This window comes from Strix uralensis, chromosome 6, assembly GCF_047716275.1.
Source record: "Strix uralensis isolate ZFMK-TIS-50842 chromosome 6, bStrUra1, whole genome shotgun sequence".
Lineage (NCBI taxonomy): Eukaryota > Metazoa > Chordata > Aves > Strigiformes > Strigidae > Strix > Strix uralensis.
Genome location: NC_133977.1, coordinates 11,017,910 through 11,045,495, shown reverse-complemented (window position 1 = coordinate 11,045,495; position 27,586 = coordinate 11,017,910). Strand labels below are relative to the sequence as shown.

At 34.7% G+C, this 27,586-nt stretch overlaps 1 protein-coding gene across 3 annotated transcripts in view; it reads right to left on the bottom strand.

Annotated features, from left to right (window-relative positions):
- GLS (glutaminase) overlaps positions 1 to 27,586 on the bottom strand; it is a 67,946-nt gene that overhangs the window by 21,849 nt on the left and 18,511 nt on the right. For 2 of the 3 annotated variants that reach the window (XM_074872726.1, XM_074872728.1), the window contains exons 7-14: positions 20,795 to 20,853; positions 13,229 to 13,261; positions 12,906 to 12,964; positions 11,703 to 11,769; positions 11,110 to 11,160; positions 8,506 to 8,682; positions 7,233 to 7,364; positions 5,432 to 5,524 (exon numbers count right to left, since the gene is read on the bottom strand). In XM_074872726.1, coding sequence (XP_074728827.1) covers positions 5,432 to 5,524; positions 7,233 to 7,364; positions 8,506 to 8,682; positions 11,110 to 11,160; positions 11,703 to 11,769; positions 12,906 to 12,964; positions 13,229 to 13,261; positions 20,795 to 20,853 — 671 coding nt within the window. Of the gene's footprint in view, positions 1 to 1,384; positions 4,624 to 5,431; positions 5,525 to 7,232; positions 7,365 to 8,505; positions 8,683 to 11,109; positions 11,161 to 11,702; positions 11,770 to 12,905; positions 12,965 to 13,228; positions 13,262 to 20,794; positions 20,854 to 27,586 lie in introns of those variants that run through there. The other variant, XM_074872727.1, reaches the window with a different exon arrangement.

The window sequence follows — 27,586 nt, the reverse complement described above, 5'->3', positions numbered from 1 at the left end:
GATTTAAAGCCTCTTGCCATCCCTGCAACACCTACGGACATCTGTGACATTCAAATTCCTCAAAGAGACTCTGCACTGAAGATAAATTATTAGGTGTATTTAGTCATCCCAGTAAGAACTCCACTGAAAAAAGTCTATTCTTTCACTGGAATAACTGCTTCTGAACTTCCAACAGAGAATTACAGAAATATTTAAACAAAATTAAAAAAATAAAATAGTAAAATTCTACAATGTTTAGAATACTAAAACATTATATATAAATTTAGCTCATGTTATATATAAATTATTAAGCTCATCATTAACTACTTTGCTCACAGCTAACTGCTGTGCATCAATGACATGTATGTATCAAGATGCAGAGAAATAAGAACAATGAAGTAACAACACACTGTATCCCCCCCTCCCACCCCCCCCACCCCCCTTCTGACTCCATTGCCTTTTTATTCATCTACCCACCCACTGGTCTTTTGACATAAATGCACAATGAAACCCAAAATGTAAGAGTCAAAATAATTCTACAGTAAATCACCTGTGGTTTTCTCTTTGTATCTACTACTCTTCTACCCTTCCTCATCTTTATGGCTTTTAGAGAATAAACTCTTTTGATGTACAATATTTTATGTACAATGAACATACGGCTAGTTTTAAAAACATAGTACAGGTAACTGCAGTTTATAAACCAATCCACAGAAAAGCTAAATTAATAATTACGGCCATCCTCAGTATAGGCACGTGTCTAGTGACAAAATCTTGCCTCGGAATCATCACATTATAAATATATCTACTATTTAGTATCTCGAATAAATTTTCATGAAAAAAAAAAAGTAAGCCTGTGACAAAGGGCAAGTGCTTTGCCAGAAACCCACATTCAACTACCCATTGTTCAGACCCCACTGCTGCTACTACAAGGATGTGGGTTTTGGACCACCTTCCTTGCTAGGTGTGATTTATTACAAGCTGTTATTTTTCACTTCATAATGCGCAGGATCAACAGTTACTACCCTGGCACTAATACCATTAACCACATATTTTCCAAGTGACTGAATTAGTATCTTCAAAACCACACAAACACACAGTGACATTAATATCCTACCGCACCATGACATTTTTATTAGAAAATTCATGGTAAGAAAGTTTTGCTATTTTGATTTTTGCTTTCAACTTTCTAAGATAATATTTCAAAGAGAAAAACAGATTATTGTACACAATGTTTAAGAAATCTTAGGAGGGTTTTCGATTACTGGTTTAACTAAATCTGCTTATTCCACCTACGCTTCCAGAACTTTATCTTCTTTTGGATGGAGTGCTCACTATCTCACTTCAGTCTCAAAAATGTGTTTGAACAAATCTGTTCTCCATTGAGAGAAAAAAAATACAATAAAAATCAGCTTAAAATAAATTTATTAAACAATACAAAAATAAGCATGCTGGAAATCGAGATACATAAATAACATACAATGCAAATGAAAAATGGAAAACGAGACAGGTAACTTAACAACTGAGCCAAAAGGTACAACACAAATGCTAAAATAAAATTTTAAAAAGCATTTACATTTCTAATGAAATGTTAATGATGCTGACAAAGAAAAACAAACAAACAGCTAAAATGCTTGAATATCAAGAATTGCTATTACTGTAGCACAGGTGAACACTAAAACCGTTGCAGACTTCAAACATTCAATGACTAGCCTCTACCACCGCATTCTTTCAGACCCGCTCACCAAACACAATGCAGGCATGGGTAAGTCGTCCTGGCGGACCCAACTATGGTCCCAGCTATCTGTGTACCCTGCCACGAGTAAGAGCCATCTGCAGACATGGCAGGCCAGAACAGGAAACTGTGAGTGCAGGCAAGTTACAAAATAATTGGTCCAAAGGAGTCTCCTCCTGACCTCTCCTAACTAGAGGCTGGCTTAAATTCTGAGACAGGCTTCAAAAGCATATATTACAGAACTGTAATTTATAGATCTAAAGTATAGACTGTGTAAGCTGTACCCTAAATATTCTTATTATGCGTATTAAAGATCTAGTAGTTTCCTTAATTTTATATTTCCCATGCAGGACTTGTTTCTACCACAAGTTTTGTATGTAACTGACAAGCATAAATATGGTGAAGATTTTTATTTTCAAGCTGAAGCTCAGAAGGAACAATTTTCCATCTTCAACCACATTTTTAGAATTTGCTTCAAATAGTACTAAAAATCAGAAAATGTGTGTAGAATTAGATCAAGCAAATCCTGCATGATACATTTTCATTTAAATTAAATCGGTAATTTAACCAGCAACATGTCATCACTGTAAATACTTTTCATTAGCAGCACAGTCATGTTCCCTCTTGCAATTAAGGGTATTTCAGGTAAAGACATGTAGTTTTGCAGGATCTGAATACTTGTTATGTCTCTAACTTCTAGTAAAATCCTCAACAGCTGAGACATTTTTGTAATTCAAGACTTTGCCTTTACTTACTTTATTTTCAAGATAAGCATTGACAAACCTAACCTTATCATCAGTGATAAGATTATAAAACAGCTGTTATTCAGCAATTTATAACTGACAATTATGACTGACATCTGCACCACAGATTTACCTCTTCATCCCAGCAGGACTTCAAATTCACTGAAAACTGATGTTCTGTATTGTTTTGCTTAAACATTTTAATCCTAGGCTTCAAAGACAGGAAGCCCATCCTTTCACAATATGCTGCTAGATGAAGATTATTCAGGGTTTAGTCAGAGCTTATTTCAAATGTTTATGCAAAACTGACAATACTGAAACAGAGTAATTAAGAACAGCTTGCTTTCTCAGAGAACATCAGCTTTGCTTTATGCTATCTTCCTGAAGCCATAAAACATCCAGATGGGTCAAAAAAAGGGCAGGAAAAACCTAACTCTCCCCTTATGCAGAACTTACATATGAATGCACTTCGGATTTTTAGATAAACTAAAAAAGGAGAGGGATTGGGGAGGGGGCAGGGAGAAGGGGTGGAGGTGTTAGTTACTACGGAATTATCTGTCATTGTCTCCTAAAATCCTTAACAAGCTAGTACCATTTATCACTACTCGGACAAGTTTTCCGCGGTTTTATAAACCAGGACTCTGCAAGGGGTGTACTGGGGGTGCGATATAGCAAAATATCTGCAAGCTTATAAATGGGAAAACTTTATAGAGAATAATTTTCTAAGATTTCTAGCATCATTAAGAATCTAATAGCTACAAGTGTCAAGAATTTAGCAAGTCTGTGCCCTCTGTCCAGCATTGCCCACTGAGTCTGTTTGAAGCTTACATACGCCATTTCAAGCTATATCCTACTCAAGATACTCAAAATTATCAAATTATGCAGATGAACAGATGCAGTTGCCTGTAGAAGAATGCAAACCCTGTTTCTTAGCAAGCTGACAGAGGTGCAAACTATCATTTTAAAAAGTCGCAATGAATGATAACTTTTAAAATTTGCTCATGTGTTAAGTAAATGAAGTCTCTGATCATATATATGAACATGCACACACATTAGCAGTTGAAAAATAAGTTAATTGTAAACAGTTTTAATAATATCTACTTATCGGCTTTGCTCTGAATATATTTCCTGCTCACTCCTCAGTTGGTTAGCACTCTAAAAACGAAGATTGCTTACATTCCTCTCCAGGGTGGAGCACAGCATTATTAGTAAGGCAGACTTCTGAGTCATAACTACCAGCTGGCAGTACGAGCAGCGAGCAAGACACTCAGAATAGTTCGGCAAGAAATATTTCTGCTGCATTAGTTAACTTGCAATCAAGGCAGGTTTCTTTCCCCCTCTCCTCCCAGCCCTCCCCAGCCATTTTTGCTCTTTTTATTTAAATGTTAGCATTAATAATTATTAAAGGTCTGATAAAAAAAAAATAATCTTCACTAGCATGGCATATCCAGAGGATCCATTTCTGTTCAAACCAATTTGAAAATTTGTATTTAAAAAAAAAAAAGGATATGGTAATAACATGACTCAGAACCTATCTCCACTTAATATCCAATTATTTAGAGATTCATGAATTTGCTGTATTTTGCTGACACTATTTTACTTTATATTTTAATTAAAATTCTTCTATCTTTACACACTGACCCTGATCAGAGGACACATCGTAAGTTCTTGCTTGGCTCTAAAGTTAATTTACTTAAAATTCTCAGATATAAACAAAAATAAACAGATATACACAGAAGTGGTATATCTTTGAAAACATTCAGATTTACCTTTTTCTTTTTTTAAAGTAGATGTGTTTTAAGTAACTACAAAAGTCAGTTAACAGTTTTGGGTTTTGTTGTTTGTATGTGCTTTTTTTCCACCCCTTGAACTTCGACAGTCTTTTTGGTATAGCATACAGAATTTACACAAAACGTATATATAAATGAAACATCAGGCAAACAATATTCAAATCGAAGTTAAATCTAGAGATGCTTGAGGGTTTTTAAAATGAAGAACTTAATGAAACTAGAACCCATTCGTTTAGTTTTGCTCTCCCCGACCTTCCATTCTATACACTACGGTTCTGGAGATGTCCTCGTTTGATTCAGGTGACACTTTTTTCCATACTGTTTCTTTTAAAGCAAGTTCTTGCTGGAGATTCTCATAGTCCATTGGTCCAAAGGAATGCTAGTTGTTCAAGCAACATACATTATTTATTAGTGTATTTGAAGGAAAAAAATCCATACTTGCAGTCAATGCTAACAGACTCAAGTTTTTCACCTCTTCACATAAACTGTTACTTTCTCTTTTCCAGTTATAAAAAATCCAAGTTCCAAATGGGGTATATTTTAGACGTATACATGCAAATAGAAGCACTTTAAAAAGCATTCTACTGTATCTTCATGTCTTAGTTAAAACATTAATGGTAATAAAAGCAAAGAGGTTCGCCTTATTCTAAAGCACCCTCACACTTTTTTGTACATGTAGCTGGAGTGGATTCAGTTCATTCCCAGACATTGCTTATACCGCTTCCTTAGTAACAAGCACTCATCTACAGCACTGAATTCACTGCCTGTGCAACCCTCAGCAAGTCACGTGGTCTCAGAGATATCACTGTGAAAAAATGCTAAACATACATCTCATGCATTGCAGCACAGAACAGAAAGGCTAAGCCCACCAGCTGGTCAAATCTTTATTAAAGGCAACCAGTACAGTAAAACTCTTTGAAACTTTTATTGGATACCATATACTTAGTCTAGCAAGGGAGATGAACTGCATGAAATGGAGTTACAAATCTAATATTAAATTCTACCACACAAAACCCTGTGATAGTGTGGTCCACCCAGGTAAGTGTCCACTAATAATGTAAACTAACTAGTTTATCTGAAAGCTTTGATGCAATACATGTCATTGAGCAGTTTTGCATTTAAAGAAGAACTTTCCGTATTTCTTCTGATGTCTACAAGCAGTACTCACTAAATACATATTAACTTACCCGCTGATCACCACCTTCTCTGCGAGGATCAAGCTTTTTTGCAAAGTGTCTCAAATTATCGTAGTTATGGAAATTGCACAAAGAAACCAGATCCTGCAAATTATAGAGAACATACATTATTATTTGCATATGATAGTTAAATGCATATGAGATTATAACAATACTACCACTTGTGTTTTACATTATATCCTCGTACCTAAACCAGTAATAAGAGAAGCTTATTTAATAAATCAATATCATGTCTATACAGTGGTAAGATTAAGTTCTAATAATACCTTTAAATTCCTTTTTAAAGAAGTACAAAACAAGTAGCAATTTGCAAAGTATCTGTTGTAATATATTTCCACTCCAGCTGTACGAAACACTTCAGGAACAGGAAGAATAGTTTGGACTAGTCTGGTACATAAAACTTCAATCAATAGGATGGAACAAGAAAATGTGTGACATAATGGATTTTAATTCAGTTTGAAATACAACATGAAAGGTTGTAATTACAGAACTTTGCTATGCTGCTGTATTTTTGAAAACGAATGTTACACTCGCGTTAACTTCTATGCCATGATCATCTAATGAGATGTTAGGTCTTATTATAACACAGAATAAATGCAGTAAATCCTTCACCTACCTATTGTTCTATGATTTTATTTGAATTATCAAGACTATTTCATATGAAACTTTAATATGTTCATATAAATTAGTAACTTCTTAGTACTCTTAATTTACAGCTGTACAGATGCTAGATAAACAGAATTATGAAAAGTTTTAACTGCTGCTCATCCACATGAACTACACCCCAGCATACTGTAAATCTCATGCTATTGTTGATAAGCTAAGTGAAGACTAGTCATACAAGTGTTCATCCTAGGAACTGAAGTCCATCTAAACTAGTATCACTGCAGTTTAACTGTCATCACACTACTTTTAAAAAGGGGGGGGGGGGTGCCCGAGGGAAAAAAAAAAAAAAAAAAAGAAAAAAGAGCAGAAAGAGCAGCAGCCTATTTATGCTTCCAACTTCCAAAGCATTACCACCAATAATTTTACATTACTTATGGGGCTCTAGATAGCCTACTATTCCCTTTTTTGATCCCCCCCCCCCCATAATTATTTCAATCAGTATTACAAGGTAGTTTTAGGGAGAAAACAAAAAATGAAGACAACGTTTTTTGCACTCTCCTCTCCCACAAAGCATCTTTATTAGTCATTACAAAGTACTCTACAAAATCTCTCCTGCTTCTAACACTGCTATCAACAGACTGTCCGCAGTCCTTTCAAAAGCAAGAGATGAAGCTAGAGAGCTTGCCCAACAACTGGGTCCAATCTATGAAGGCATGGTTTATGTCAGATTGTTTACAGCAATTGGTTTAAAAAAATACATCAGAACAGCAATATTTAATTAGAATCTTCTTCTTTAATTGTAATGAAATGAGTTGCATTTCTAATGTTTTGAAAATTGTTTATCTGTAAATAGAGCTCTACAGTTTCTAATACAGTATGTAAGAGATCAGCTCTTTCATTACTTCATGAAGTGTTCCTTTTCAAAGCTTTTCCACAATTAATTTCTCCAGTGTTTCCAGCATCATATTTTCTTAATGCTCACTGAATTAATGTTATTTATTACTAAAACGCAAATGTCTCTTCTTGGGACTTTCACCCTTGGATCAAATTAAACTTGCTGTGTATGGAAGAGTAACAAATCACTATTTAATTCATTTAGATCGCAGCTATACTAGCTGAAGCTCAGTAAACATCAGCTGCACAAGGAAAAAAACAAAACAAAACCACTGAAGGCAATGCTGCTTACATGACAAAAGTGAATTCCTTTAACACTGTTGCCCATCTTGTCCAAAGGAGGTGACCAGCACATCAAGCCCATGACATTAGGAACAACCAGAAGAATCCCACCAGCAACTCCAGATTTTGCAGGAAGACCAACCTATAGAATAATTAGAGAATTACTGTCCTCTGCCAACATGCTTCACTATTGTAACACAATGCATTAGCATTTTACTGAAGCGTATTATGCAGCGTTTATAAAACACAGATCTGGAAAGCACTTTAACTTGGGAAAGCATTATTGCTTATCTCTTTTTAGACAGACAATAACCTGAAGCACAGTTTGTGGCAATCCAAGGTAGGCAATCATAAACATATTTGCGCTCAGTAACATAGAGAGGCAGTAATACAGTGAAAAATATAATTTAAATCTATTATAAAAAAGCAATTATGACTAAGCAGCAGTACACAAGTTTATCTATCATGAACAGTTTGCAACAAGGTAGTGGTACAAAGCTATATACATTAAAAAAATCTTGACTGGAAAACATAAAAAAAACCAACAAGAACAGAAGAGTCTGTCCATAAAATCATACAATAACCTACTTATTTGCAATCTGGATAAAGGTATTGCTTATTTCCAATAGGAACTAACGTGTCACATATCCTTATACCTCTGTAAGCAGTAACTTAGGTCACGCACAGCAACATAATCAATTTTACATATATGCAACAAGGAAAAACTAAAAACACTCAGAACAATGTTGAAAACACAAATAACATGCAGTATATCTTGAAATACTTAAACGTAAGAAACATACTGCTGGAAAATAGAAGCATGGTACATATGCTGTGTGTGACAGTCACTTTTACAACACATGAGGACAATTCATGAGCCTGAGTTAGTGAAAAAAAAAAAGCAACTGATAGGAGAAAGCACAAGCTTTCTCCTATCCTTTACTCCCATATAGCAGGATTTCTTCAGTCACACTGTTTCCAGTTACATCTGTATCACGACCTGGTTATCTCACGAACAGCCTTTCTTAAGGGACAGTATGTATATTTCAACACGAAAAGGATCCCCAAATGTGAAGCATCAGAGAAGAGCAAGTGCTACATGTTGTACTAGTAGTGCCATGAATCCTAGGTGAGATTTTCCCACATGCTATGTTCAATTTCTAAAAAAATTCATGTAACACCCTCTCCTTCCCTCCAGAAGCAAGCAAGCCCTGGACCATGGGAAACAATAGCACAGATTTATCTTCCTGATCAGCTATAAATAACATCTGAAGACTACTTACATGGAAGGCAAACTGCCCTGAGAAGTCATACATGCCACAGGAATGCATTAAACTCAAGGTATTCCGGACTGCTTCAGGACTCAGTACTCTTTCACCAGTGATTGGGCAAAAGCCACCATTAGCCAGAGTTGCTGCCATCACACTTGCTGATTCACATGTTACTTCTATTGAGCAAAGCTTATGAAAAAGAAATAGAGATTATAAGAAGTGATACGTCTAGCACAGTAAGGCCAACTATAGCAGGATCAACAATATGTCTCTATAGAATTAACATCTCATAAAATAACCTGTAGCATAACATTTGTTACAGATGATGCTAGTAGCATCAATTAATATGGTCTGAATCCTCCTTCTATAAAGATCCCAGCAACAGTGTTTGTAAGCCCTCTTAACAGTTTGGGACAGTATTTTCCATGGATTAGTGTCTCTGCTTGATTCCCCCCCACCACCCCCTTATGTTCCTTTGAGAGGAAGAGGTCTGGAAAACAATCTCAGTATTTTGCATCTGCTAAAATGGCAAAGCCAGAGAATGACTGGTTTTTTGCAATTTGAGTTTGTTTTGTGTGGGCTTTTTTAACTCTTAGAAGACCCCACACATTATTAAAAGTACATTTTAAAGCTGCAAACTCTACCACATGCAAGTCTTAATGCCAGCACCTCCTGCTGATGCAGCCTTAATTTCACCTTTCTCTCATATATACTTTATGATATATTAATGATATGACCACACGATAGTTTCTCCCAGGATCCCTGCTTCAGTACAGACTATACATACTTTGGTGACACATCAGGAAATGTGATATGTTGCCATCACCTGATGCTGCCTCATTTCTGCAGAAACCAAAAGATAAGCTGGTTTCAACCTGAAGCTGAAATGCTACTCTGCAAAGTAAACAAACTAGTGCTTGTATTCTTGCTTTTGCCAAACAGTCATTACATGATACTTCAGGAAGTTACCTAAGCCAAGTTTGCATGAGTAGTTACTACCTGGAATTCTTATTTTCCGGGTGCCAAACTCAATACATCCTAGTCCAATCAACTGGAGTTGCAAATCAAGAGATTGTCAGAGACGCATCTAAAATGGCAACTGTGTTTTAAACATATGAAGTATTACACAATATCACCTACTTTGAAAAAAAGTGTTTGTAGGTTCTCAGTTTAAGCACCTGCATTTTGTACCTCAGTTCTCTAAAACGAGAATAATCCATCCTCACTTTACAGAGATAATAGGAAAATAAGGTTATTCCTTTTCAAAAAGTTCACAATTACACAAGGGAGGGAAGAGTATCACAGAAAACCCAAAGAAAAGAAATAACTAGCTCTTAAGTAGAATCTGAGTAGAGTGTTGGAAAGTAAGCATTGTACAGTGAGAAGAAAACAAAACAAAATTGTTGCTCATGTATGAGCTGCCCTTTTTCTGAGTATGGAGTGAAAAGAAAATTTTGCAGGAGAAAAAAAAATGACACAGTCATAAAATTAGAGATCATAATGCATGAAAATGCAGCCAAATTAAAATATATCAGAAAAGTTAGGTTTGGCATTTTTGATGTATAGCTTTACACTCAGAAGCGTTATCAGGACTTGAGGCAGTGGGATAGGAAGCATTTTAAAAGCATGTTTAAACAGTAAATTCAAATAAATTACCAGTTTTGTTCTGCAGTAACAGAAGTTCAGAGTATACTATTAGCTTGTACCTAGTTTCCAACTCAACAAAAGGTCAACTAAGGCTAATCACATACAGCTTACTTCATAAACAGTCATTCGATCTAAAGATTAGAGCAGGTGCACCCCAATACAAAAAGCTCAGGTAAAATTTGCATTTTAAAAAAATATTGTTTATAATGTGCATAAGTAAGAGCAAGTCTTATGAATCAAGAACAGATTCATTTTGAGAACTAAACTCCGGATTTATTTTTTTTTTTTAAACTATCCCAGACAGACTGAATCAGTAATGCAACTTGAGTTGCCTCTTGAGAACTATATGCAGCAGAGCTGAGTGAGTTGTAAATGTTTTAACATTAGGAAACCCTTACTGAGGAAATACCTCACACTTGCCAAGTTCTCATTTTCTGACAGTTGCAAATATCTTGCTGACAGTGAAAAAGAAAAAAAAATGGGGGAGGGGAGAACATATGTGACTCAATTCTTTGTTTTACTCATAAGCACCGAATTAAACAAAAAGGGGATACTCATATTTTTTCATTTACAACACTACCCTTGATCTTGCAATAAAGCATGCATATACTATTTTAGTTACACACAGAATTTAAAGTACTTCACAGCACAATAAAGAGCAGCAACCCAAAGAAACAGAAATATTTTGTTAAACTCACTGAGGTGATACAAGTCATTTTAAGCTTCTAACTACTAGTGTTTCAAAGACTATTGCTAGTTTGGATTAGCAATAAAGACACGTAAGTATGTCAACTAAACAAAAGCACATCTGGATGCATTAAATGTACATTATTTATTTCCAGAGTTTAACAGAAGCTGACAAATTTAACTATAAGCCATTAAAGCCTTCCTATCTACAAACAAATCAGCTTCTACTGCTTGTAATAGTAATTCTAAAGTCTATAACGATTCTCAGTTTCAGTCAGTTACCTGAAAATAGAAGTCTAGTATAGCAACCATATCCGTGCCTTCAGGAAAGCACTGAGGAAGAAAAAGAGAGAGAGTCTTTAGGTAAAATTATGATTAATTTTTTAAAATATTGCTTTTAGAGACACATAAATTAAACTATATTCTTGTCAGCATATTAAGCATTAGGCAGATTTTAAAGTAAATACAGCAAGTAGAAGTATTAAATCACACCAGATTTAAAAATAACACTGCAGTGAAGTCAATAAGCTAGGTACTAAAATATTTTTCAGTACAACTTTCAACATCTTTAAATCAGCAAACTGCAAAATGCATCTAGGAGTTTTATAAAGTCATCTGTACAGCACAGATTATGCATTTTATGACAAAACAAATTATCATGTCTATGATACAGAAAAAAGATTACAGGTGTTCTATTAGAGTGACATCAGTATCATACTTTCTAAGTGACAGCATTTTGAGTAACAATATGAGAACATATACAGTATTGTAATAATTTAAGGCATACTGTACATTAAATAAATTAAAGATCTTCACAGACTACGAAAAAACCCCACCACTCAGTCTTCAAAATACAATAAACAGAAGAGATCAACCTTTTTTTCTTTCAAGTAATAGCCAATTGCAAAGTTTCTATCTCCGCTCTCTCTTTCAGACTGGAACCTTAAAATAAAATAAAAAAAAAATTAAAAAAAGTCAAGACAACACATCAAGCTTTCAAAAAACCGCTGAACTTCAGTGATGCATAATGTAATTCAGTAAAACTGCATGTAAAGCATACATTGCTTCTGAATGCAACCATTCTACTAACAGGACAGAAGTTACCATAGAAGCTCATCCCAGTACACCCAGCTGCAGTGAATTAGCTTTGACATCCAAATACACACAGTACTGGTTACCTACACAGACTTGACTGGGAGGTAAGGCAAAGTAGTGTAAGATCCTACTCTTGGAAGCATTTTTAAGAAGGCCATGGTGGAATGAAACATCCCACAACAAGCTGCACTGAACGGCTCATTCACCAACAACCCTGGCCAAGCTAGAGAGGAATCTGAGGACCAAGCTCCAGGTCAGATAACGACCAGACTGATGGATGCACTGTTTATGATGATTAAGTTAAGGATGAAACCTAAGCGAGGAATCAGTATGATAAAAGGATAGGTAATCTTCTCCTGTCCAATTCCTTCCATGGTAAACACTTTTACATTAACACAGCTCAGGAAAAATACTATTTATCTCATTCTGCTTCTCTGCACATGCATGCCAACTAGCAATCTGAAAGCAACTCTGCTAGACGGAATCTGTACGATTTTCCCAGTGCTGCCTCAAAAAGCTCTCATGATTTTTGGAATGCTATACGTTGAGTTAGTGAGGGGAACTGTTTTAGAAAATAATTTAAATATGCAAAATAAAAAAGCATAGAGTCCCAATTGTATAAAGTATGCTTTCTAGACATTTAATATGCAGCCATTAACATGCAGAGTTTAATTTTTAAGATGAATGCCAGGAAGATAAGAGTTGCACTTACAGCTCTCACTGCCATAGCACCAACAGCACTAAGACAGAATAATGAAATTTCAAAGAGACAACCAACACTTATGTGAGATTTAGCCACACTGATGTCAGAGACATGCACAACTTTAGTTCTTGTAAATTTTAATCCAAAGACACCCTCCAATATTAGGGATTGAAATGATGGCTTCAATGTAAATAACTGAACTTTGCCGTAAGCTCAGTATGCCAACTATCAGTTGAGGCATTTTCCACCCAACTTCATTAAGTAAATAAAAAATACTTACGTAGCATTACTGAATCCAACATACTCATTACCAGCCATTTTATTCATGAATTGCATCACCTGTTAGAGACAGAGAGGAGGGGGGAAAAGCATGCTAACATTTTCAGACATTAAGAAGTTATAACTGATGAACTTTCAATCCAGCCTTACCTTAAATCATAAGACAATTTTACAAATACAGTCCAAATCACTAAATGTTTAAAAAACCAAGTATGGATTAAAAGACATTTGAAATTACTAAAATTTCATTTGCAATTCCCTTGCCATCTTGAGACTTTTACCACTGAACTTAGTTAAAAAAGAAATGTTGTAACATTAACTTACGTAGTCAAATTTTTCTGCATTATTTGCTCCTTGCTGCAAGAAAAGAAAAAATAATTTACAAAAATTGTTAACATAAGAAAGGAGTTAGTTCACTTAACAGTATTAGGATTTTTAATGGATATAACTAAGGTATGAGGCTAATTAAGAGTAAGGTACTACAATCATTTCATATATTAATAAAAAAATTTAAGTGTTAGATAAGTAAATATTTAATTATCATTTAAACTAAATAATCCTATATGACTCTTATCAAACACCTGTATGTTGGAAATGAATTTGAACTGAAAAAGGTATGCTTTATTTTAAGTGCTCTCTATTCAACTTTATGTATTTAGCATAAATAAGTATAGTAGTTAAAGCAACAAATACAAAAGTAACTACAATCAGGATAATTATATTGAAAACACTAACTTTTTATAGATTAGTAACTCAAAGGTATTCTTATATTACCAACAGAGCTGAGCATAGGAAAGTTCAGGCTACTGAAGTTAAAATATTTCCATGGCTAGCACCCATACTAAGAATTTAGATTGAAGACTTAAAATAAAGTGTTACCCCTTACTATGAAAATAATTGCATTTAATCAAAAATATCTGATTTGATTAATATCTGATTAATATCCTACCTATTAAAAATTAAACAGAAAAATGTAACTTCACATCAGAGTAAATCATTGTGCTAACAATGTAAGGAAAAATCTAAATCCAACTTAATAAGGATGCTACTGAAACTTAGTTCTTAGGATTGGTTGGTCTGTTTTCTCGGGGAGGATGAGGGGTTTTATTTTGGGGCTTCGCCCACCCCTTGTTTAAGAACATTCTCAAATTTAGTAGCTGCCAGTTAAAGATGTACTAATTTTTTACACGTCACTGACAGGCAACCTTTCACAAACTCCTATAGCAGGACGATGAAAGAGGGGTGGGAGGTAAAAAATAGCACATGGTCAACTGGGGGGAGTTTTTAATTTTTTGAGTAGCCAAGTAGAATTTTTTTGAGGAAGTTTAAAAAACAATGGCATCACATACACAAGTGGAAACAATGTATCTGGAGAAGATGTTTGTTTATAAATAATTTTAGTATTAAAGATACTCTGTTTAGATAACAAAACTCTGTTTAACATATCTCAAACAATTCAAGACACTACTTGCACTGTGTTTAGTATGGGAACAGTGAAGGAAGTGGAAAAAACTGAAGCTTTATATCAACCAGTATTTTACTTAATGAAGTGCGTAAAGCCAGTCTCATTTCCCACTCTGTATGTGGATTAGGGTGTTGCAGATAATCTTTGAAGCCCATGCATCAGCTCATCTACAAGAGGATGTGCAGTCATACACGTACGATCACTAGCTGAAAGGAACACCACACTGTTTTGTCAAAATTATGCGCCAGTGATTACCTTACGCTTAAAGGCTAATAACCTTACTCTTAAAGGCAATAATCTAGCTAATTTGCAGTAAGATAAAAAAAAATCATGATACATTTCATCAAAATGTTCCTGTATAATATACCAGAACACAAGTCTTAAAAATTTAACTCCAAATCTGTTCAATGAAAAATAATTAAAAGAAGAAATTACCAACTTCATTGAACTGTTGCAGTTGTCAAAATATTCCATAGATCCTAATGCTGTAAAATATGTAACAACATTTAAACCACAAAAACCTTTTCAACCTTTCAAATGCACAATGAACATCTTTTTCTGGGAAAGTGGGTCAGCATTAGTTATGGGATGCTGCATTGATAATTGTATGGTTAGACATGTATAATAAATTGAAACAAGTTCTTTTGTTAAAAAAAGAAAGAGGGAGAAAGGGATCATGCTTTCTGCAAAAATATAAATACATAATACTTCACTTTTTTTCCCAGTCAAAAAAAATTCCTAGCCCTTCAACAAAAACCTGGCTTTACTAGCAGCATATAGAATTGGTGGGCAAAAGACTCAATGCAAACTTTTTCCACATCACTTGTTATAAAAAAGGTTTCTCTTAAAAATTTACATCTAATCTTGTATTGTGGGAAGAAAATCTTCTGTATACTAACTCAGATGATGCAGTTTTAGTCCTTGATGTTCCACGCACTTGTACAGGTACTTTATATCAAACACAAAAGCATTGCTACTGAAATTAGACTGCTCATATACCTAAAATATTTGCCTAAATAATCATATGACCAAGACCTCAGCAGGGATTTAACATGATGCATGACTAAAACAGAAAACTTTGCTTCCATGCACATGATGACTAAAAAACCCAACATATTAGTTTCCCTCTTTCAGCAGCTGACAGAGGTATGCTGCTCCTCCTAAAAAGCTGAAGAGACAGAGGCAACACACATTCTATGATTAAAATTCAATTGCAAATATAAAATCCTAACATTCAGAATATTGAGCAGATTTTCCATAATAATTTAAACAAATATGAGAGACAAAAAAACTTCCGCTTTTGCACAAGTGCTGCTTATTTTTAGCTTGATTGTATAAGCCTATGAGGTTGGGGGCACTGTGACAATATTTTTTAAAAAACATTTTTATTTAAGTTCAGATGCAATTCATCTGTCCAGAACATCAAAGAAAATGTTCCATGCACTAACTCCACAAACACTTAGTACATTTACTGGAACATATGTTCATATACACACTAACTGTATACATGCTTGTGTGTATATACATATGAAAAAACACTTCTAAATGATTACAAAATGAAATTGAAAATGTTAAGATTGAAGCAGTTTGATAGGCAGAAAATTCAAACTTGCAGAAGACAGCTCAATACAATTTTGTAAACACTTAAACCCCAATGGGCACTATGGCTGTCGCTCATAAATTTGAATTTTTTGACTGTGTCAGGTTTTAGTGATCTTCCCTTTTTATCATTTGTATTTCTACTAGAAAAATATCAAGCCTTTGCATAGGTTGCATGCCTACATGTACATAAGAACGAAGAGACCCATGGATACTTACCAGAGCTTGCAACAACAAAATTAGGCAATCCTTATTAGAAAAGTAGTTAGTATTAGCCACTTTTCATTGATCAACATTCAGTGTTTATATGATTAGACCACATAAGCTCTTACCATGTGTCTCTTGTTAAAATAATTTTTCAATTTTGAATGTAAGCCAAGCTAATGAAAACATCTGGATCATGAGAAGTTTATAATTTTCTAATAATAGAAGATTCTTTTTTAAATAATTTCTGGAATTTTTTTAATCCAGATTTATAACCTAACACTATACTGTGATGAAAACATCCAGGGAAAAAAAAATGATAACACTACGTCAGAGTGCAAGAAAACATTTTTTTACATTTGTGCATTTTACATTAACTATTAATGTCTTTATTTTAGTTTTCTGTACTTACACAAGTTTTTAATTTTATTTGTTAATCTGGGCCTGTTCTGTGAGAACTGGTGTCTTGACTGCTTAGCGTGCCATTTTCAGCTCTGAAATACTTGAGAGCACACTGTCACAGACAGTATTTGACCCACTAAGACCAATTACTATTTCAAATACATGTAAGAATTATTTTTGTGTCCTTCAGGTATTAAATATTTGCATGTGTGACCACTGAATACATGTCATTTCAAATATCACTACAACATATTCCATGTCAAATAGCACCCAATACATTTGAGTTATAATAAAAAGCAAGTGCAGAATAACATCAACGTACATTCCATCCAAAATTAGTTACTACAAGAAAATTACTACAAGAAACCCAGGAAGAGAGGAAATTTTACCAAAATAAAGACAAGTATCTTGCAGAGAAGATCACAACACCAACACATGTTTTAAAGTGGTATGTATGTACATTTACACATTAGTCTATCAGGAAGGATAACTGGAATGGGTAGCACAGAGCAATTAAGCTAAATTTATACTATTCATTGTTAACTATATTGTCGAATAAATCCAATAAACCATGCATTTTCCCACCCCTCAAGTATTAGATTGTAACCGTATAACTGCGTCTTTCCACCGCTCTTTGCCTCATTTATTTTATGACTTATCAGCATATTTAGAAAGCTTTTAAGTATATCAGATACACCTCTATGTTTTATACAAAAAACTTCCACTGAATTAAGTTTTTTCAGTGTCAGTAAAATCAGCGTTTTCATTTTCTTGTACACCAAATTTTTTGCAAGAACTATAAGCACTGCTATGCTCCCCCAACATGTCTAAACACTTCCCACGTTAATTTATGGCCATAGAATAGCTCCCTTCACTGAGCCTTCAGGTCTATTGTCACTGCCTGTGTAAGATGCTGCATGCGGCTGTCAGCACTTAAGAGGATATACATACACTCTATTTGCCCAAACCTTTGCTATTATACTAGGAAAGCTTTTATCTACAGATGGAATCTTGAAGCATACAATAAAAATTTCTTAAGATTAATCCCCTGTCTTCTGGTGATTCCTTCCACAGCCATCTGCCACCTTCTATACATTTCACTCTGAACCTTTCTTCATCTCATTTGCACCCCTAACACGCTACCCTCCCTAGTCAGTAAAGATACGTGGAAGTGGGCAATTGCTGATACAACCACTGATATTGCTGGAGTTGACACACTTTGAGAACTGAGTTTAAGGTTTAAGAAGAAACAACAGATGAAAGCATCAAAATCTATCCATGCTACCAGCAACGAAGACTTTTCCCAGTCAATCTAATGTACAGAAAGCTGTGCAGTTAGAGAGCACTGAACTGTACTAGATCTGTACAGGAGCTGAATCTTCTTTTAAGAACCTGTATTTCCTTGAAGACATGGAAGAATTTATCATTTTATCTGATATCGCTTTCCCACAAATTCCTGTAATTGCCACTACAATCTTTTGATAACAATTATTTGAAAATTGTTATAACTATGTAATTTATGTAACTAGTAATAAAGGCAAATGGCAGTACAATTACAAACAAGGGAAAAGGTCCTTAGGGTTTTTTGAAAATTTTAGTTCATTAAAACTGGCCCACAGGATGTCCTTTTGCTAAAGCATTTTTATTGTAGATACATGCTTTAAATGCTGGAACAGTCTGTGGAGTGTAATGCAAGTACAGTTAGAACAGAGCCGTGAGTTAAGGCACCAAAATGTAAACACATCGTAGTTCCAAACACATAACAGTAAAGAGAATCATTTAAGCAGGTAAAAGTATGATATAATCATGCCTAAGTAAGCCAAACATACTACTTAACATGCACATATGCTTTATTATTTATTAATATGAATAGCAAGGACTAAACATAACATTACAGTTTAGGTCTATGCTCTGTTCTGAGGTGCGTATACCAAATTCTTAAGGCAGTCAGAACCGGGTATGTGATCCTAAGAACCCTTTTTTCCCCTGAAATGTTAACATATTACATATTCTGACAAAAAGATTACTCCAAGCATCATCACTTATCCACAAGTAATCATAATTTGTGTCAGATTCTAAGGGCAGTAGTGTGCAAGATCATGCATACTAACAGATCCTAAATTCAGTACAATATATGCAAATTTTGAAAGATTATTTAACATCAATTTCTCAGAATGAGATAAAGTGAGTATCAAAGGAGGTAAAAGCATTCCTAACACTGAAATACAGCAACAATCTCTCCATAGCTATCAACATGCTATCATTAGATAAATGTCATACATGGTGAATTGGACCATGTTTAGTAATCCCTTAACTTTCTTGGACTCTAGGACCCATACACAGTCTTCAAGATACGAAAGTAGCACCTTAAATAAACAGTATGAATGCAGAGGAACTGAGGGCAAAACATGGGTTAATCAAGCCACCTTTTCCAGAAAAAAAGTCTTAGATTAGATCAAATATAAATGTAAATTACTTAAATCACTGAATAGTTAGTAGAAATATTGTTAAATTGCAGATTGTAAAGAAGTTATTTCACCAAAAATACAGCTATTAAGTAACTTTGTACCTGTGACCCTCTATGTAACTTTCTTCAGAATATGTTTAGTTTGGTTAGTTACTCAAATGATAAATGGTATCTTAGTGGAAGTAGTACATAAAATAAACTACATTTTAATCACACTGAAAACAAATAATGAAGTGTGATAAGCAAGATATGCGTCCATTAGACGTGCAGTTACCACATGCAAAAACATTAGTGCAATGCAATACTCTTCATAAGAACATTACAGAAAAAAACAAACCACCCAGCAAAAACAATCCCCCAACCTTCTAACAAATATCACAATGCATGCAGTAAACAAATCCATGTTATCTATTCAGATGTACACCATTTATCAAGAACTATGTGCCTTCTGCAAGAGGCACAGGCTTGTGTTTTGCCTTATGATCAGTAGGGCATGTTGTAGTAGGACTAACATTTTGACATTTCAGACAAATGTGTTAAGTCAGATTTTAAAATTCACTATTATCCAAGTGAATTTCAATGCTCAGTCAACCTTTAAAAAATATTAAATGTGAATAAATTTACCTGTCATACTTAAGGCCATTTTCTTTCACCTACAGCTATTAAAGATAAATGTCTTTAAGCAGGAGTTCTTACACCTTCTTTAAATATAAAATAACAGAAAATCATGATCTAAGTAATTTTAAAATCAACAATTTGGAAATAGGAGGTAGGAAACACACTGTAGCTAAGGGACTTTGAAACATAACCAAGAAAAAGGCTGTAAATAAGATTTTTAAACCTCTGAAGTAACAGTATTAAGTTTTCTACTTCAAAACTCCAGGGGACTGACATGTTCCCCACAGTTCTAAACAGGTACCCTTAGGAAAAAAAAAATAGTTTTTTGTACTAGTGGCTACCAAAAAAGGCAGAAAATACAAGTAAAGTATCTGGCAAACATTAGCATTACATGGAATTTATGTAATTTACAACTTCAAGAGATATATACAGCTATTCTAAGGAAAAATAAACTACAGCTTTCCAAAAGTCTCCAGACTACGGGCTAAAGATGTTATTATTCAGCTATGGTCTACTCAGGAAAATATGGGTAAATGTTTCCAAACACACTTATTTAAGAAAGCACATTTAACATCTCAACAGAAACTATGTAACATAGAAGTTAAACACAATTCACTTGTACAGAAGGTTAACAACGGAAAAATTCAGTATTAAGACTAACGTGCAAATATAGCTGCGTTGCTCCTGTACAAATTATAGGATCTTCCATTTCTTCTGCACAGCAAGAAATACTCTTCTAACTTTATGCTATATAAGAGCATTACACATTCAGGAACATATTTCTGAGTGCTATAAAGTATATTCCTGAGGACATACTCTTAGCATTAAAAAAGTATGAAGCAATTCTCTCAAGAGAATATCAAGTGTTGTGCAGTTAAAGGAGGAAACAAAACTAAAAATGCTAAGTAAAAAGAGTCTTTCATCTACACTGTTACTTTTTAAAAACTGCTAGTCTAATACTGCATTTGTTTGAAGCGTTACTATTTCCAAAACATCAGAGCTTCTCTACCTGCTAATGAGTAAACTGACGTAAGATATTGCACACGGAAAATGGAAACAGTTCATAATCTGTACAAGATACTTTTTCTACATTCTGTTAAAATACGCAGAGAGAAACTAAAAATTAATTTTTTACCTTGATTAAAGATGTGATCACAATTGCTCCAGCATTCACCATAGGGTTATGAGGCCTGTCTGTGAAATAAAGTTTTCAATTACAAGTATATCCCAAGACACATTTGTCAAACAAAACCAGTCAGGTGTTTAAGTGAAAAATGGTAGTATTAATGTATGACTTAAAGCTACAGTTATGGAATATAATTCTAAATTAAAAATAGTGTAATCCAACATTACACACAATGTTTTGTAATTCGGAACAAAGTATTTTACGTCTTACAACACACTCAGCCTAATGCTACTTAGCAGTCCAGTAAATTAACTGGTTTGGCATCATTTCTTTTCTTGAAAATTTTGAATCCTCTCCACTGTTCTGATTTGATCAATGCAACATTTGAAACAACCCCTAAAGGGCTTTCCAATTTCTCCTCCAAACTACCAAGTCTCAGTTATTTTAAAAGTCTTGAAACAGGTCCTTTTAAAAAAAAAAAGGAAAAAAAAGAAAAATAATTCCAGTTCTTGAATTTCCTTATTGCTGTACATTAATACAAAATCCTCATTCTTTTTAAGAGTCAGAGGTTTCTATTGGCAGCTTCTCAAATACAAATAACAATTTACTAGTCCTCACTAGAATTTAACTTACTTTAAAATTAACTTACATATACCTGCTACACTTAAGTTTTTCTTTTTATCACTAATCTTCCTATTAACAGTATTTTTGCATTCCCAGTCATTCTTAGCTGCTCATGTGAATGAATGACTTTTTTTACATCTTTTTCCAAAAAAGCTTTCCTCAACAAGTTTTCATTCATCAACATCCACCGCCTACAGTTATCTTCTTTTTCTTTTAACTAACATTTTTGCTGTACCTTTTAACTAGGATGTACACAAATATTGTGACAGGTTTTAATTCTTCTTTTTATTTGCTGTTACTTTATCGCCAAATTTGAAAAAATACTAAATTTAAAAAACAATGTTCACTATTTTTACATATAATACACACACATGCACACTAAAAGGAAATCGAGATGATTGCTTTTTGGAGAGTAGTTTGATATTCACAGTATACACACACACATTTTTTCCCATGAAAATTACACTGGTCATGGTCAATGGCACTTAGCCATCTATGACTATCAGATAATCTCCAAAAACTAATCATCTCAAATTCCTTTTAGTATTTTGCAGAAAGTCAATATTAAAAGGAATTCTTTTAAAAACCAAGTTATTCTATTGGTGAAAACGTAAGACCAATACCTTCTGTCCAAAACAGTGACGTTCCCCTAAAACACAAACTTAATGCTTATATACTATTTTTAAAGTTTTTGGCGCCATTCCTTATCTCTCTGAAACAGACTCACCAATTGTTCTGATTTCATCTGATTGTACTTAAGATCCACCTATACTGAACATCCGGTTCTACTCATGTGTCAACACAAGTAATTTGGGTCAGATATTTGACTTTTGATTAAAACCAGACTGAGTAGGAAAAATGTAGCATTTCCGTAGCTTCCTAACTCTGTCTCCCCTTAGGGACCATAACAGCATCACAGACTGCTGGTCAGAAGGGACAACTGTAGGTCATCTCCTCCACCCTCCCACTCAGGTCAGTCATGCTTTATCTAGCTGAGTTTTAAAAACCTCCAAACATGGCAAATCCTCTACCCCTCTAGCAATCCCGTTCCTCCTAGAGGACAAGTTTACCCTAACATCCAACCTGCACCTCCCAAGGCACAGTGTGGGGTCACTGGCCCTTGTTACATCATCTGCCACCACCAAGAAGAGTTACACAAATCTTCGTCTTTGCAATTGCTCTTCAAGGGTTCTACATGGCTCCTGGAAGAGCCCCTAACCTCCCCCTTTCAACAGCTCCTTGGGATTTATGTGTCCTGGACCCCACAGCACTTTGGCAGCCCTCCACTGGAGCCATCTCCAGTTTTTCAATCTTCTCCTTGAACTGAGGACCCCAAGTTCTGACACGTAGTCCAACGCAACATTGGCCTCATGCATGATCAGAACACACTGACACCCTCATTTCTTGCTCTAGCTACGCTTCTCTTTTTCACAGCTTTCTCTCATCAACATCAAGTATCATTCCAGTCAATAAACATGTTAACAACTTAATCACATACAGCCCATTCTAAACATATTTTTGTAAATGTTTTGCTCTTGATTCTTCTGCACATCTCTATGGTTTCCATCTGCCACACAGTATAAAGCAATAAAAATAATTCCCAAACCCCACATCACATGTGTATTTGAACGAAAAGGATGTGTAATATTTACTTCGCATTCAACTCAAGAGGTTATCAGTGTGGTAAGCTGACACACAGTATATACCCTCAGAAATTCTACTGCGCCTCATTTCCTTGAAGATGTCACCACTTACCTTCAATGTCACAACGCATTGTTGGTTACCTTTTCCTCTACTCTGAAGATTCCTGTCTCTCCCTGCTTAACACCTCTAACTACATGTACCACTTCTGGCCACTTTACAACCAGCACATCTCCATGTGCTGCCCTCACATGAAGAATGGCAAGAACCTTCTGGTGAAATGAAGCATGGACTTTCCTGAATGTGCTTCTGAAATTACGTTGTGTTTTGTTCGCCCCTTGAAGAATCAGCAATGAAGAATCATTGTGGGAGCCTTAAGGGGAGGTAATCCAGTCTGGCTTACCACACGCTAACAAAAGTTCTTCTCTGAAGGTCTCTCTGACTGCTGCCTAAAACCAGCACATCACAGAGTTGAGCAGGATGCCTTCCATTAATCCACTGCTGCTTCTTGTAAGCAGAATAAACCCTGTCAGGGTAGCCAGGTCCCAAGAAAGCAATTTTCACTATTATCTGCATAGCACTAGATAATACTATCCAAATACTTCTCATACATAGATATCAGTAATTACAGATAACCCTTCTATCCGGCCACAATAGCTACAGGCTTCCTGGAGAGGTGGTCGATGCCCCAAGCCTGTCAGTGTTTAAGAGGCATCTGGACAATGCCCATAATAACATGCTTTAACTTCTGCTCAGCCCTGAAGTGGTCAGACAGTTAAACCAGATGATTGTTACAGGTCCCTACAAACTGAAATATTCTATTGTATTCTACAGTGAAGCACCTCTTCACAGACTTAAGATATACTGGCCTTTTTTAAGGGCCAGGATGCCTAAATAAAATCTTACATTCTGAAAGATTCCTGCTAATTTTAAAGAAGAGACATCTTCCACTCTCGCCAATAATACTTTCATTCCCAGGTATTTTTCCACCTCTTAAGGACATACAGGATCTGATGCTACATTAATTTTTAAGGAAAGTCACACATAGGTCTCTTTCTGAAGTGCAGCAACTACTGATTTACCTCACAGTAGGTGCCATCAGCAAGGGGATTCCACATTGTACAACAACAAGGAATGAATATTGATACTATAATTACAACAGTTTGGCCAAAGAGGTGAACAAATCCATCTATTATTCTTTAGAAAGAAGTCTGCAAAGCTAAGTGACACACGTCACTAAAAACAAACACATACACATACACTCTATATAATCAAACAGCAAATGCAATGATCTGCTCAGACTGAAAACAGCTGCTTTTATGCAGCTTCTCTGCAAGTCTCTCATATTGCTGTATCATCTCAGTACACTTAAAGAGTAAATTCATGTTTTTATTCTTAATGAAAAGCACAAGTCATAATAACCCTTCGACTTTAACTGGGGTGCCCTGATTAAGTCTAGCTCCAATTCAACAATTTGTCTCTTGCATAAACAACCCACCTACAGCCTCTGAATAGTAAATATATTCCTCACTGATACAGTGCTCTTTTTTCCTATGGGAAGGAGATATTTGTCTAGAACAGCCTTTTACATAGAGAACTGCAATATATTAACAGGTATATCTAAATTCAGAAAAGAAGAAAATATAATTTATTTAGTTACCTAAAAATCTCTCCACCGGACATCACTATTGAATGGTAAAACCTATGTGTTTTTTTACTACCTCAAAACTGCTTGACAATTAGCATGATTGCTCTAGCAACCTGACATGCAATTATGCCATACGTGAACTGGACCTTTCCCCCAATATGCTCAAATTGCAGTGCTTTTTCTCTGCCAGTTCTTCTGACATTTTTCTGTCCATCATTGGCCTTAGGCCTCTGTTGTACAACTGGCTCACAGTCTTTGAGAACAGAAAGCAGAGGTTGCCACACATACACAATACAGATATTTTAATACACAGAACAGTTCATCATGGCAAGTCCTATCTGAAATGACATCAAAATGTGTTTGTCCAATACAAAAGCTTAAAGAAAGAATTCCATCTTTGCTTAACAAATCCCTTCAGCAGAATAAACAATTTTCTGGCAACCCTTCATTCAATTATAATGCAACATTTATTACTGGACTAAGTTCCACAAACAATGTCATTACTGGACTAATTCTACAAATAATTATCATCAAGAGAAGGTCGCATGTATGGATAACAGATACTAACTGTACATATATACAGGTATTGTCAGACATGTTGCATCATGAACTCAATAGGTATGAAAAAACCTGCAGACTGCTCGATGACCATAACCACGAAAATTATTCTTGATGATGCCTATTTCAGACACATTTTACTATGTAAAATACCTGATCTACTTCAATCAAGTAGAATAATCTGTTTTTAATTTACATGGGAATTGCTTTAATCCTCCAGAAATCTGAATTGTTTGATGGGCCGAATGTGCCCTTTGATAAAAAGTTTTTAAATTGAATATTCACAAGGCTGCAAGCTTCCAAATTTCCATTGCACAGCACAGAACTTACTCAAAACGTAAATGATTCTTTGTAACACCTTTTTACTTATAAATTAGCATTTTTAGTTATGATTTTAAATTGTCTTGTAATATTCTCCATTCTTTTCTGCTTGAATCTCAATGCTACTAAACAAAGAAATGGAAGAACATCCTGGTTTAGGAATCTTTCATGTAGTAAGCATAAAAAAAATGGCTTCAGATACATGTCTAACCAGTTTTCAAATACCTGCATATCACTTCATAAAATCCTTATTACAAAAATGAAATTCGATTATATCAGATTAGAAAGCAAGTAGATTAATATATATGTTTTTATTTTTTAATTCTGATCTTCAAAGTAGTTATGCATGTTCAAACTGCCAAATACTCTGCATAGCCAAACTTCATACATCAGTTTAAATCTACAAGTGTAATCCCTTCTTCCCTCCTGCTCCTTCACTCACAGAAACTCAGCTTCCTTTTCTCTCCCTGTAACTGAAATGTTCCTATTTATTAGACTCCCGCCTTCTGTTTCAGTCTTTCATTTAAGGACTGTATAGATAAGAGGATGTTCAGGTTAGTTCTAACACTTTTTTCTCAAGTCAGTTATATCAGCCACACAAGCACATTTAAGTATTAAGCATTAACTTCAATCATGTGAATCAGTCTTCTCTATTAATTTCATGCACACCGGGCAAACTTTCAATAATCCCAATTCTCTGATTGCGTTAACAGTCTTATAAACACTCCTAAAGTCTAACAGTATAAAGACCACCATCTAACAATTCATCTTCTCTCACAGGTCAATTTTAAAAGTATCCATAAAAGAAAGAAAATAATTACTACACTTTCTGTCATTTCATTAAAAAAAAAAACAGAACACCTATATTGATCCAAAGGAGAAAATGGGCAATTTTCAGCATCATCAGAACTTTGTTTATATGAAAGGTTAAGACATGAAAGGCAGTCTTCTTCACAATGTACGACATTGTATTTGGAAAGACAAGACAGCAAAGCTTGACAAAATGCTTAACTCCCTCTTGGCAATATATATGCATGTTTGTATTTCATTACCACTTACTAACAAACTAAAAAAGAAGAAATAAATTGTCAACAACTATTTTATTTGTAAGTTTGGAAAACTATTTTAAGGTATATACTAAATATAATTATGTATCATTAATATATTAATAATATATTTAAGTCAGAATTCAATACAGTCCTTGACAAAAATATCATCCAAGCCTTATGCTGTTAATTAAATATTAATTGCAATACCATGGCAACAGAAACATCGTCTGTTCTCTTACTGAGAAAGATCCGCTAAAAGAAACAGTTGTGTTTCAGAGATAACATCCAGTATTTCCTCTAAGGCTACATGAGTCATCCTTCTCAGATTTTTGCCATAATGTTTTTAAAAATAACATTTTCATGCTTGAGAATTAATATAACATGAAAAAGAAATAATCTACATAAGTACTGTATGATAAATTCTTGCTACAGCACCCCTGCCACAGGAAAAAAAAAAAAAAACAAAAAACTGGACAACACTGTTTTGAGTCAGTAGCCAAATTCAGTTTAGAATAATCTGTGGGAAGATGTGTTCAATTTCACCTCCTGGAAACTAGCCAGTGCTTCTCAGAGGGCTGAGAAAGGAAGTGATATACATCCTTCTTAAAATCAATTTAACTTCTTTGATTCCTTCACCATCATTTTACAGAAGGCATGATTAAGGAACACTTGCTACCAACTCAACTAAATAAATATACATTTCAAATACCTGCATTATCAAAATTCTTTGGTTTTTCCTAAAGCTGGATAACTAGCAAATAGAACCCAAGTAATAAAAAGCATCTTTTACTAGCATTCTAAATTAGGCAAAAAAGTGGGTGACAAAGGATAAGCCTACCTTGCTGACGGCAAAATATTTTGGGACACTGACTAATAATAAGACATAAGAGGATACAGTAAAATGAAAAGACTGAAAAAACTGTGTAGCTTGTTTTATAATTTTCTAAAATTCAGTACTGC